At 38.7% G+C, this 12,858-nt stretch overlaps 2 protein-coding genes across 4 annotated transcripts; both read left to right on the top strand.

The window, feature by feature from the left end:
- Positions 1-342: 342 nt before the first annotated feature.
- On the top strand, positions 343-4,562 carry LOC110926302 (E3 ubiquitin-protein ligase At1g12760). Of its 3 annotated transcripts, none has more exons than XM_022170052.2 (5): positions 343-491; positions 1,504-2,220; positions 2,810-2,935; positions 3,014-3,302; positions 4,205-4,562. In XM_022170052.2, the coding sequence occupies exons 2-5, from the start codon at positions 1,667-1,669 to the stop codon at positions 4,379-4,381; spliced, it is 1,146 nt and encodes a 381-aa protein (XP_022025744.1). In that variant the 5' UTR covers positions 343-491; positions 1,504-1,666; the 3' UTR covers positions 4,382-4,562. The 3 variants fall into 3 exon arrangements, with proteins under 3 accessions (XP_022025744.1, XP_022025742.1, XP_035842602.1); XM_022170050.2 differs by having other exon boundaries at positions 351-557; XM_035986709.1 differs by having other exon boundaries at positions 351-557; positions 1,454-2,220.
- A 4,690-nt stretch (positions 4,563-9,252) lies between these two features.
- Positions 9,253-11,558, top strand: LOC110923732 (probable folate-biopterin transporter 6). Its single transcript, XM_022167797.1, has 4 exons — positions 9,253-9,320; positions 9,419-9,482; positions 10,669-10,839; positions 10,956-11,558. Exons 1-4 carry the CDS (start codon positions 9,253-9,255, stop codon positions 11,556-11,558), a joined length of 906 nt encoding a protein of 301 aa, XP_022023489.1.
- Positions 11,559-12,858: the final 1,300 nt, after the last annotated feature.

Genomic DNA, 12,858 nt, shown 5'->3' with positions numbered 1-12,858 from the left:
AAGGTAAAAAGTTTGAAGTTAAAAGTAAAAAATCAAGGTTTTTTTTTGAAAAACTCCCAAAGCTCAATATACAAGTGATGATGTACAAAAAAACTTGAAAAGTTATATATGGAATAATATTGAATATTTTACCACAAGAATATAAAAAGGCTATCGTAACTTGAAATCAAATTAACGTGTGTCCAAAAGCTAAAGTTACAACTTACAACGACTCTTTAAACAGTTGTACGTTGTGCATTACTATCTGTACCTTTGTAGCCGCACAGCAAAAGAATATCCAAAGTCACAGTCATCAAGCAAAATAGAAAAGTCAAACCTGACACTCTATAATATAAAAATATACTTACACACTACCTGTATCTATCTCCCGATAACAAAAGTTAAAAAAATCATTACTCTGTGTGTGTGTTTGCAAATCAATCGAACGATTATCTTCACAGGTACACCAGAAATTCAACCGATTCGTTTCGAGTTTTACTGCATACTCACCGGTCAGTTCATCTTCGATTTCTTCTGTTGTTGTTGCGAGAAATCAGCTGAAACACGCTGCACAATCGGTATGTTGAACTGTTAGGGTTTTGAATTGTGCGATTTTGTGAGAAATTGAGAACTTACTGTTGTATTGATTCGTTGTTGAATAATTAGGTATTGTTTGTGTAGAGATCTGTGGATACTTATTGTTAGAGTTGAAATTGTGATGTTAGGTATGGAGGATTGGTTGATTTTTCATAGGGCTTTTGGATAGATGGTGTATATGTTGATATATTGTGGATTAGGTATTATGTTTTTGTACATTTATAAGAGTATTGATGATTTGATTGTAAACTGTTGTTTGTTAAGTTGTAGCTAGTAGACAAGTAGGGATATGTTTGAAAGTATGATGAATTGGTGTTTTCTGTTTATGATTTTGAGTTTCTGGTACTGTAGTTAGGGTTTTGAGTTTGAATTAAGAGGACTGATATTTTGTTACCAAGAATTATTCAGCAAAAGTTATCAGTTATCACTTATTGAAGTACTTAGAACTTGAATTTACGCAATGTTTCCCTCTATTAGCAGGACGTGAACAATCTTGTTAAGTTAGCGGGGTTAGCCTTTATACCATGACGTGAGAACTGCGAGATCTGCATAATGGTATGTATATAATGCATTGGAGATGATCAAAGGTAGTGTGAGAGAGAAAATGTGGCGGTTACGTAATCATCTTATGTACAAGTGTATTATGCAGTTCTCGTGGTTCTCAACGTATTTCTTGTTTCTGATTTGAACACTCCCTATGCAAGCAACAATTGGAATAAAATTTAATTCCATGCTGCGAGTGAAGAACATTAGAATAAAAGTTCTCTTCAATAGTTTTATTAATAGATATTTATACTTACCTTTACTAGAGCAAGATGACATTTCAATTTATATGTGACATTATATTTTTCATGATATGCATTTTCCATCTTGGTAGGCTGAACATCTCATTATTCTCATCATGTATTGGTTTTGTGAATTTTGAAGTTTATTGGCAGCATAAGACAGAAAGGTGTCCAGTGTCGTTTACTTGTTTTGAAGGCGTTCTTTGGTGTTGCTATCTCATGTGTTCAGTGTATCACTATTTGAATACGGTGTTTGTGTACTGGGCCCACATTCTAAAATCCAAACAAACTAACCACCACTATTAATGGATCGACCACAAACTGTTGAATATGCCGGGCATGTGATTGATATTACCCAAGATAGACCGATTACCGAGTCAAACTCGCAGCAAAACGAAGAACAACCTTCTACTAGTGTCAATATTCCCGTTTTCCAACATCCTTTTTCACTTACAAACGAGAGAAGAACACCGTTTGCTAGAAGGGGGAATGGCACTGGAAGACGCAGGAGCCCATTGAATTCTGGTTACTGGATATCTATAGAATTAGTTATAACCATTAGTCAAATAATAGCAGCAATAATTGTTTTATCCTCATCAAGGCATGAGCATCCTCATGCTCCGTTATTCACATGGGTTATTGGTTATGCTTCTGGATGTGTTGCAACTCTCCCGTTGCTATTTTGGCGTTTTTATTTTAGAAATCAAACATCAGACCAAGAACCAGCTCAGCCTTCTTCCGGCAGCCTTTCTGCTATTGCCACTTCTTTAACTTCTTCTTCAAATGCAACGAATTCAATAGTGGGCACTCGCAACAACTCTGGTACAACAAGGCCTATAGCGAGTTTACTGATTGCAAGGTATGTGGCTCACACATACCAATAAGTGCGATATAGTAATATGCTGTTACTAAATATGTATAGGGCTGTAAATGAACTGAGAGAATTCGTTTGTTAAGAAATACATGTGTTCACGAACTGTTCATGAACACTTACCGAATGAGATTTTATGTTCATGTTCGTTTGTTAAGGAAATGAACTTGTTTCGTGTTCGTTTGTTAATTTTAAGCAACGAACGAAAACGAACGTTCATGAACACAAACTAATGTTCATGAACACAAATGGAAACAAAGGAACACAAACAGGCGTTCATGAACAGAATATATAATACACTGATGCTTATTAAATATTTTATTTGTTGAAATTTTGAAGTATTTAGATAAAATATAAAAACACTAATAAACTATCGAACATAAACGAACATGTTGCTGAACATTCACGAACATAAATGAACGAACGCGGCCTCTGTTTATGTTCGTTTGTCTAATAAACGAACGAACACAAACGAATTTTCCGCCGAACGGTTCACGAACCGTTCGCTGAACGTTTGGTTCATTTGCAGCCCTAAATATGTACATGTCTAATAACAAAAATGTTGTTACTGTTGCAGACTCAAAGTACTTGTTGAATACTTCAAAATGGGTTTGGATTGCTTCTTTGCGGTGTGGTTTGTTGTCGGGAACGTGTGGATCTTCGGAGGCCATTCTTCTGCTGCTGATGCTCCCAACCTGTACAGGTACAAGTCAAAAGTCAAAGCCATGTCATCTGCCACCTCATCATTATGTTGACTTATAAACGTTATTAATCTTGCCAGGTTATGTTTAGTGTTTCTTACGTTCAGCTGTATCGGGTATGCAATGCCATTCATCTTGTGTGCCACAATCTGCTGCTGTCTTCCCTGTATCATTTCCGTTCTGGGCTTCAGGGAGGATTTATCGCAAAACCGAGGGGCAACTACAGAATCTATTAATTCTCTGCCTACCTATAAATTTAAAATTAAAAAACACAAACATAACAAAGATAGCCATGCGGGTGCTAATGAAGGTGGGGGGATCGTGGCTGCAGGAACACAAAACGAGCGTGTTGTGTCTGGAGAAGACGCTGTAAGTCAAATAGTCCATTCTTCCCTTATTTATTTCTAGCTTTTTCGCTTTCACATAAAACAATTAGCTGGCAACTAGTCGTGGCGGTTTTGACGCATTTACTTATCAATGTGTAAATCCGAGTTATGTTTTGTCTCAAGCGGGTCATACAAGTAAAATCCAAAGAAGTTGGCTTAAAATGGAACGGGTCAAATGGGTTCCAATGGGTCGATTAACAAAACCGGAAACCCAACCCGAACCCGACACGAAAAAAAACAGGTTTGGGTCAAGTAACACGACCTGTTTAAAAAAATGGGTCGGGGTCGGGTTGACCCGTATTAAAAACAGGTCGGGTTCGGGGTGACCAGTATAAAAACAGGTTGACCCATTAACCCGTTTAAGTATTTAAAAAAAAACTTTTATATTTTTGTTTTTTTTTCCGTTTCTATTTTACATGGTAAGTCGTCACTTGGTCATAATAATGTTAGTTTTGACACATTATATTATTTACTTGTCACAGTCATACCCACCATTAAACATGTTACTGATAATCCGCTTAAAGTCTAACAACTCGCTTATAAATCATCAACTTCTATGACTCATTTAGGAATACGGGTTAAATGGGTCGTGTTCGGGTTGACCCGAATTTATATGTGTGCGGTTTAGGGTTGAAATCTTTGACCCGAATAATAATATGGGTCGGGTTCGGGTTGAACATTTTAATCCACTAACCCGCAATCTGACACGATTGACACCCCTAGGTCCCATAGTATTATAGTATCTTATGCCATTTGATTCAAAAAGTTAGATTATAATGAAATTGCATACTTGTTTTCAATTCATCATATTTGACAAGGGAGGTTATTTATAAAAAACGTAATAAGTTTGGGAAAGGCAGTGTTTTACTGGTATTTTTTCCATAGGTATGCTGCATTTGTTTGGCAAAGTACGCAAACAATGATGAACTACGGGAGTTGCCGTGTACTCACTTCTTTCACAAGGATTGTGTGGACAAGTGGTTAAAGATTAATGCCTCATGCCCACTCTGTAAGAGTGAAGTCGGGGAGAACGTTTTGGGTTCACTAACGGTGCAGTCGTAAACATGGTGGTTGGTTAGTTTCAGACACGGACTTTATATTACATATATAATCAAATCTGTTAATATGCATGCATATGACGTTTGTTTTAAAGATTGTCGTTTCATAATGAATAGAAGCCCCTAAACACTTTGACTAGTTAATTGCTTTTGGTAGGATGTATCATGATCGTGCATTTCAAATCTTTACTTTTATTTGGGTGAAAGGTTTAGTGGTGTTTCCAAATTGGTTGGTTGTTTTTCTGTTTAATTTTATACATGATTAAAACATATTAGAAACTATTTTCCAATATAGTTATAAAAACTATATGTTATAATTATTATATATACAGGGGTCGGGTGGATATAGCGAAAATAGTTTTTTTAGGGAGTAACCAGGGGAGTGGGAGTGTGGCACCATGATCAATCTAAGGTTGATTATTTTCTAAATAATTACGAAAACGGAACTCTTAATTTGAGATTGATCTTTTTATATTGTTTATATATATGTTAATGTTCTCTTGTTGCGTTTCTATCAAATTTATTTAAGAGCTTCGATCCGGATGGAAGTTGATTTGTCGAAAATATAACATATAAATTTTGCAGTGCTTGATGCAGTCGTTTATTTCAGTTTTTGATTACGCCAACCAAATATTGTGTGTGAAATGTTGTTTTACCACTTTAGTGTTTTAACTACAATCTGTATTTTTGAAATTTGAATTAAAATGCACATTTATATAATTTTCATTACGTGACTATGCTGAAGTAGTGCATGATTATTGAAAAGGTAACATAAGTGTTAAAATGACACAATTTAGTAATAACTGTTAAACATATGAATTAGTGTGTTGAAGTCACACTTTCAAGTTTTGTGTTTATCCATGTCATGTGTTAACCTATACCAATTTTAAAAACTATAGGTGGGCAATCCAGACTCAATTTTGGGTTATCCTTAAATTACTTAACGGGTCAATTTTGGTCTACTCAAGTTAGACAATGGGTCAACGGGCAACTATCAAAAAAGGTCCAAATAGGTAAGCAACACCCACTCCCATTGTCTCTTCACCGCCTACTCGTTGTCGTCACCACTCCGCCCTACCAGCGCCTAGGGGTGATCATAGGGTTAAACTCGAACCGGGACCAAACCAAAAAAGTTGGAAATGGAACCCAAGGAGCGGACCATTAGATACGGGGGCCGGTGGGGCGTTATGGGTTACTAGGTTTTCTCGGGTCGGGTGGGCTATTGGTTCGTGTAGAACCGAATTCAAGGTTAAATTTCATGCTGGCAATTAGGCAGGTTGCTTTCCCTTTTCCTTTATGCACAACAATTTATAATGTCAATGTGAAATATACACACACACTTAAATCAAGATTAATACTGATTAGGTGGTAGAAGCTTTAATGTAAACACATAAAAAAACAGTTTAGGATACCTTCTCAGCAATACATATGATCATGTTAATGTTGTATTGTTACTAGAAGTCAAGAATGTGAACACTTGTGCAATAGAACAAAAGATTTTTTTTTTTTTTTTTTTTTTTTGAAAGGCAACTTTTATTAACAACGAGCAACACAACAGACTACATGAAAACAAATTTACACCATCGCTCTCAATTTATACTTTAATTCCTAAATCTATTTTTATAACAAAGAAAACGAAGGGGAATTCACTTTATTTATAATCCAATATCTTTATTAGAGGACCCAAAATAGTGATGAAATGAAATTGAAATTGAAATAGACAGAGTCATTAATGGCATCAATGTCATATTGAAATTTGAGTTGGGAATGGACCCATCAATCCAGTGGTTGAGCATCCATTTAATAGCCGAGGAAACAGAAGATAAGAAATGGCCAAAACACTCTGGTTCCAACGAAACCACTATTATAAACCACTATTATTGGAGAACTCGCTAGTCGTTAGTCAGCCGTTGAGGTGGGGACTAGCGACTACTCGGGATTAACCGGGATTAATCAAATCGGATTTTTTATATATAATTTTCAATTTTATGTATACATTATACACATTTTGAAAAGTCATGGGGTTGCCGATGCATAAGAATGTTATCGACAAATTCTAGGCCAAACGGAAGGACCTAAGTGTAATTTACTAATTTACTCTTAATTTATTATCTTTGAGCTTGATTCTCTCTTAAAAAATATTATTTTTCATCAACTATATATTTTTAATTTAGTTAAATGCTTGGTTGGTCTCTATGGTTTGCAAATATTGCAGACTTGATCCCAGTGGTTTACTAATAACAGAGTTGGTCTCAGTTGTTGCAAATTTTACACTCGGGTGATCCTTATCACTAACCCATGTTAATTTTCTCAGTTAAATGTATACGAAATGACTAAATTGTCCCTGAACAATAAAAAAAAAAAACAAAGATCACCCTCATCTTCCTCCCCCTCTCTCTCTAAAACCCATCACCACAGCCACCACCTTGAACCCACCACCACCACCTTCAATCCACCACCTCCACCATCACCTTGAACCCTCCACCACCTCCACAGTCACCTTCAACCCACCCCACCCCTACCCTTCAATTAACAACCACTCCTTTAACCGGTGACATCTGCAACATCGGGTGACGGTTCCGATCTAGGGGTGTAAACGAGTTGAGCCGAGCCCAAGCTCGACTAGGCTCGAGCTCGGCTCGTCACGTTTTTATGAAGCTCAAGTTCTAGCTCGGCTCGGTTTGAGCCTACTTATTTGAGCTCGAGCTCGGCTCGCGAGTAAAACTCAAAGCTCGGCTCGCGAGTAAAACCCAAAGCTCGAGCTCGGCTCGAGCTATTTTGACAACAACCTCAAACGAGCTAAAAGCTCGGCTTGAGATCGTTTCAATATCGCTTAAACGAGTTAAAGCTCGGCTCAAGCTCGACTCGCCAATGTTATCATCATTATTATTATATTATATAGGGTTAATGGATTTAAACACCCCCCAACTATTGACATTTGGCCGCTGGCACTCTCAACTTTGACTTTGGCTCACAGCACTCCCAACTTAACACTTGGGTTGCTGTGTCACCCCGTCGTTAAATAAACACTAACTGGGTTAGTTCTTTTTGCTGATGTGGCCATTTTATCCAACTTGGCATGCTGACATGGCAAGTTAGTATGTGAGATAAAAAGTTGAGTTAATTACTGTTTTCGTCCCTGAGGTTTGTCAAAAATAACGGTTTCAGTCCATTAGTTTAAAAATTGCTATTTCAGTCCATTAGTTTCATTTTCGTAACCATTTCAGTCCACTAACTTAACTCCATCCATTTATTTTGTTAACTTTGAGTTAACTAACTAATTCAGGGACGGTTTGCGTCAGTTTTAGAAACACAGGGACTTAAGTGTAGACTCCAAAACATTAAAACAAAAAAAATAGTAAATTCCAAAAAATCAAAAAAATTCCAAAAAACCAAACAAATTCCAAAAAATTCTAAAAAATAATAAAAATTCTAAAAAATCATAAAAATTCTAAAAAATTCTAAAAAATCCAAAAAATCTGTTTCGGCGCAAACTGTTTCAAACCCGAACCGTTTCAAGCTGAACCGTCCGTATCGTTTCGACCCGAACCGTTTCGAGCTGAACCGTTTCGACGCGAACCGTTTCGACCCGTACCGTTTCGAGCCGAACCGTTTCGACCCGTACCGTTTCGAAGCCGAACCGTTTCGAGCTGAACCGTTTCGAACCGAACCGTTTCGACCCGTACCGTTTCGAAGCCGAACCGTTTCAAGCCGTACCGTTTCGAACCGAACCGTGCCGTTTCGAACCGAACCGTTTCGAGCTGAACCGTTTCGAACCGAACCGTGCCGTATCGAACCGAACCGTTTCGAGCTGAACCGTATCGAACCGTACCGTTTCGACCCGAACCGTTTCGAAGCCGTACCGTTTCGAAGCCGAACCGTTTCGGTTCGATACGGCACGGTTCGATACGGCACGGTTCGCGTCGAAACGGTACAGCTTGAAACGGTTCGGTTCGAAACGGTTCGGTTCGAAACGGTTCAGCTCGAAACGGTTCGGTTCAAAACGGTACGGCTTGAAACGGTTCGGCTTCGAAACGGTACGGGTCGAAACGGTTCGGTTCGAAACGGTTCGGTTCGAAATGGTTTGGTTCGAAACGGTTCGGCTTCGAAACGGTACGGGTCGAAACGGTACGGGACGAAACGGTTCGCGTCAAAACGGTTCAGCTCGAAACGGTTCCGGTCGAAACGGTACGGACGGTTCAGCTCGAAACGGTTCGGGTCGAAACGGTTCGCGTCGAAACGGTTAAGCTCGAAACGGTTCGGGTTCGAAACAGTTCGCGCCGAAACGGATTTTTTGGACTTTTTAGATTTTTTTAGAATTTTTTTGATTTTTTAGAATTTTTTGGAATTTGTTTGGTTTTTTTGGAATTTTTTTGATTTTTTGGAATTTACTATTTTTTTTGTTTTAATGTTTTAGAGTTTACACTTAAGTCCCTGTGTTTCTAAAACTGACGAAAACCGTCCCTGAATTAGTTAGTTAACTCAAAGTTAACAAAATAAATGGATGGAGTTAAGTTAGTGGACTGAAATGGTTACGAAAATGAAACTAATGGACTGAAATCGCAATTTTTAAACTAATGGACTGAAACCGTTACTTTTGACAAACCTCAGGGACGAAAACAGTAATTAACTCTAAAAAGTTTAAGCTATATTGAAACAACCACTAAACTATAGGGGCCTGTTTTACAAAATCTTTTACTTCACCACAAATACCTAAACCCAATGGTGATCGGCCGGCTGCCATCCTTTACTTCACCATAAAACTTGCCAGTAATAATTCTATTGAGTTCGTGAAGATTGCATTTAGGCCTCTACGCATTGCTGCCACCCCCATCATTTTGTCAAATGTGCCTTGAAACACCGGCCACAACCACAATGTTTTTTCCGGCTAAATTTGAAGCACCGCAACCCCCGGCACTGCAACTGGTTGTCAATCGAAGAAGGTGATGGATGATGGGCAGTTGAAGTTCGTCTTCGCCTTCACTGATGGTCAATCGCTAGTGGTGGACAACTACTTTTTTTTTTTTTTTTTTTTTTTCAGATCTGGATTTTTAGGCGATAGAGAGATGGCAATAGTTGGTTGTGGCGGTGGCGATAGAGAGATGGCAATATTTTGATGACGAGCCTGACCGTAAAACACTCGTCGGAACTATATCTCTGCGGCTACTGCCTTCGTCGCCGTTGTCGGCCGACATCTCCGTCGGCCACCACCACCGCCGCGGCTCCACCTCTACCACCGCCATACGTCGCTTGTGTCTTCACCGTACGCCACCACCAACCAGTGGTGGCCGTTTAAATGTTCTGCAACAGGAGGGTGTCGGAAGGGGGGTATGGCCGGCTGGTTAGTCGGAGTAGAGAGGGAGAACGAGGGGTGTTGTGTGGGGGTTACATCGGAGGATGGCAGCCGGCCGGTAATCGGCTCCAGTCGCCGACTACCAGACACGAGAGAGGGGTGCTTGTTTTAAGTGTTTTGCCTGATTGTGAGACTGTAGATTATGCAAATAGTTGTAGGTTATGATTGTGTCTTGTGTGTATGACTTTATAATCAGGAAATAGAAAGTGAAGGTAAATGACGGCTGGTGTAAATGATGATGGTGGTTAATGGTGGCAGGGGGTTCGGTGGTGGGCGGTGATAGTTTTTGGTGGAAGTTGGTGGAGAGAGGGAGATGGGGGAGAGATGTAGAGAGATAGGGGCCACGTCAGCATGACACCTAACGTGAAACAAGCCATTTCATCAAAAAGTGGTCACGTCATACATGTCACATCAGATTAAAATGACACGTAGGCTAATTTTCTTAACCAAGTTAGTGTTTATTTAACGAGGGGGTGCCATGACAAACAATGTGTTAAGTTGGAAGTGGTGTGAGCCAAAGTCAAAGTTGAGAGTGCCAGCGGCCAAATGACAATAGTTAGGGGTGTTTAAATCCATTAACCCTATTATATATAAAAAATATAATGTAGTTTGGGCTCGTTTAAGCTCGCAAGCCTAAACGAGCTTTGTATTTCAGGCTCGAGCTTGTGCTCAATAACTAAACGAGCTCTAATGGCATCTTGGGGGTTATGATAAGTTTTTAGTTTTTCCCATATTTATTAGGTTCCCTCCTAAAATGGTATATAGACGTTATACCTAGTGGAGATGGATATGATCGGGTGATTCCGCTGGTAGCATGATGATTTTAAATAATGTTAATAACTATTTTAATAATATATTTAGTGAAATTGGTTGTAGGTTTTGGTGTCTTCAAAACAAACATTTGTTTTGTTTTTGTTTTTTTCGTTTTATTATTACAGACGATAATTAACCTGGAAGGAGCACTAAAAGGTATGTATAAGAACATCCAACTCCCAGAAGTTTGGAAGCCATCGCTTTACATGTACATGTCCATGGCTCTAAGTATTAGTACCCATGAAGCCGAGTTTTATTGGTACACCGACCCTAATGCGGGCCCCGCATTTTCTCAGGTACTTTTATTTTCATATAATCTACGTCATATAAGAGTTATATGGCGTAGATCATGCACGTATAAGGACGTGCATACACCTTGATAAAAAATGACCAATTAAGGTTCTCAATGCAGGAACTCATTGGTATGGTATACGCAATTGGAGCATTAGCTTCAATTGGTGGAACTCTTATCTACCAGAAGGTTCTTAAAGACTACCCATTTAGAAAATTGCTCTTTTTCGCTCAACTCGTGTATGGCCTCTCTGGGTTTATTGACCTCATGTTTGTCTTACGGTGGAATCTTATTTTGGGGTTGCCAGATTACCTATTTTTGGTGATAGAGGAATGCGTTTCTAGTGTTGTATCCAGAGTTAGGTGGATGCCTATGATTTTACTGAGCGCGAGTTTGTGCCCAATAGGCATCGAAGGCACGTTTTTTCCCCTGTTAATGAGCATCGATAGCTTCGGTTCACTTTCTTCAACGTCCGGCGGTGGGGTGATTTCGCACATATTTCATGTCACAAGAACCGATTTTGTAAACTTGTGGCGCGTGGTTCTTATTAGGAATCTATGGAGAATTGCTACATTGGGTTTCATTTTCCTTGTTCCGAATACAACTCGTTTTGACATGCAACATCCACGCGATATCTTACAGTCAGGAAGCGAAAATATAGATCTTGAAACAAACCGCGATAGTTTGCAACTATTGCCTTTAAAGGCAAGAGAAAATGTTTGATTGTATGTTAAGAAGCAATGAAAGATTATAAAATAAAATCATGTATTTCATATTATATATTTAGGGGACTCGGGGCGGTCCGTTATGGACTCCCGAGCACGCGTGATCACCTCCGAGCACACCGCCGCCGCCCCCATGATAACGCGTGGAATTTTAAACGCGTTAATTGTATAACGCGTTGTGAAGTATGTTGAATGCATAAAGCTGCCGTACAATCTGCATGTTGCACACCATCTGCCGCACACGTGTCCTCATGGCAGAATTTTGGAAGAATATTGGGTGTTGTTGGGTACAACACGTGTCCTCATGGCAGAATTTTATAAAATAAAAATTAAAAAATTTGGGAGTATAGAATTCCATCACTAGTGATTCCACCCCTCCTACATTTCTATCACTAGTGATGGAAATTGGATTGATGACATGGCATTACTTGATTGGATAGTGAGAGTGATGAAATTCCATCACTAGTGAACCACCCCTAGTCCCCTTATTATATAACTAAATAAAGGCCTACACACATTATAAACCACAATATTCGGGAATCAATAATAATAAAAATTCTAGATCACACATTTAGATTTACAAACCAGGTAAATGAAGATTATTTGGCCAATTTCTTCAGGTGATAAAGCATTCTCTTTCTAATCCATTGTGGGTCATTTGGAAGGTATGCTTGTATAGAATGATCATAGTTATGAAACATGTAAGGCAAATATCAATAAAAGGAAACCAACAACAAGACGTATATAAGTTGATGACTTCATTTGTCAAACAAAAATGAGTTTCATCCTATATACATTTCCTATTTCTTTCATTTCAGATCATTTTTGGTTCTTTCACACATCATTTTGGGGAAGATAAGGATGACAATAGCGTGTGAAGAAGAGAAAGGCGGAGAGGATGATTGAACGGAAAAACAAACCACCCAAATGATTCGATGACGGGTGGTGGTTTAAGATCAAGGGTAAAATGGTAATTTTACATTAGTTTAACCGAAAATGTGAACTTCTTTAGCCATTTAGGTCAACATTAAAAGAAAACAAGGTAATTGAGGACCGAATAAGAAAATTTTAGAATTTAAAGAATAATAACAAATCCAAATTTCAAGCCAAACTTTTTTTTAACGACCAACAAAAGCGCGATCACCGAGGTAAAAGGCCACCTATGCAGACGACGCTGGTGATAGTGCCCAATACGACGACATCATTCCAGAGGAAACTCATTGTGGTAAAACCCCTGCCTTAACCCAAAACATTTTTTGCTGCAGGCGAGACTCAAACCCATGACTTCCATTTTGAAA

This window comes from Helianthus annuus, chromosome 17, assembly GCF_002127325.2.
Source record: "Helianthus annuus cultivar XRQ/B chromosome 17, HanXRQr2.0-SUNRISE, whole genome shotgun sequence".
NCBI lineage: Eukaryota > Viridiplantae > Streptophyta > Magnoliopsida > Asterales > Asteraceae > Helianthus > Helianthus annuus.
The sequence above is the reverse complement of the archived record's forward strand: the minus strand, read 5'-3'. Positions and strand labels throughout refer to the sequence as shown.

Excerpts from the sequence above, each read along its gene's own strand:
- LOC110923732 (XM_022167797.1), top strand. The coding sequence starts at position 9,253 with ATGTTTTTTCCGGCTAAATTTGAAGCACCGCAACCCCCGGCACTGCAA. Across the intron at positions 9,321-9,418 it reads CTGGTTGTCAATCGAAGAAG|ATCTGGATTTTTAGGCGATA; the intron begins GTGATGGATGAT and ends TTTTTTTTTCAG. Across the intron at positions 9,483-10,668 it reads GCGGTGGCGATAGAGAGATG|ACGATAATTAACCTGGAAGG; the intron begins GCAATATTTTGA and ends TTATTATTACAG.
- LOC110926302 (XM_022170052.2), top strand. The coding sequence starts at position 1,667 with ATGGATCGACCACAAACTGTTGAATATGCCGGGCATGTGATTGATATT. Across the intron at positions 2,936-3,013 it reads GATGCTCCCAACCTGTACAG|GTTATGTTTAGTGTTTCTTA; the intron begins GTACAAGTCAAA and ends TAATCTTGCCAG. Across the intron at positions 3,303-4,204 it reads TTGTGTCTGGAGAAGACGCT|GTATGCTGCATTTGTTTGGC; the intron begins GTAAGTCAAATA and ends TTTTTTCCATAG.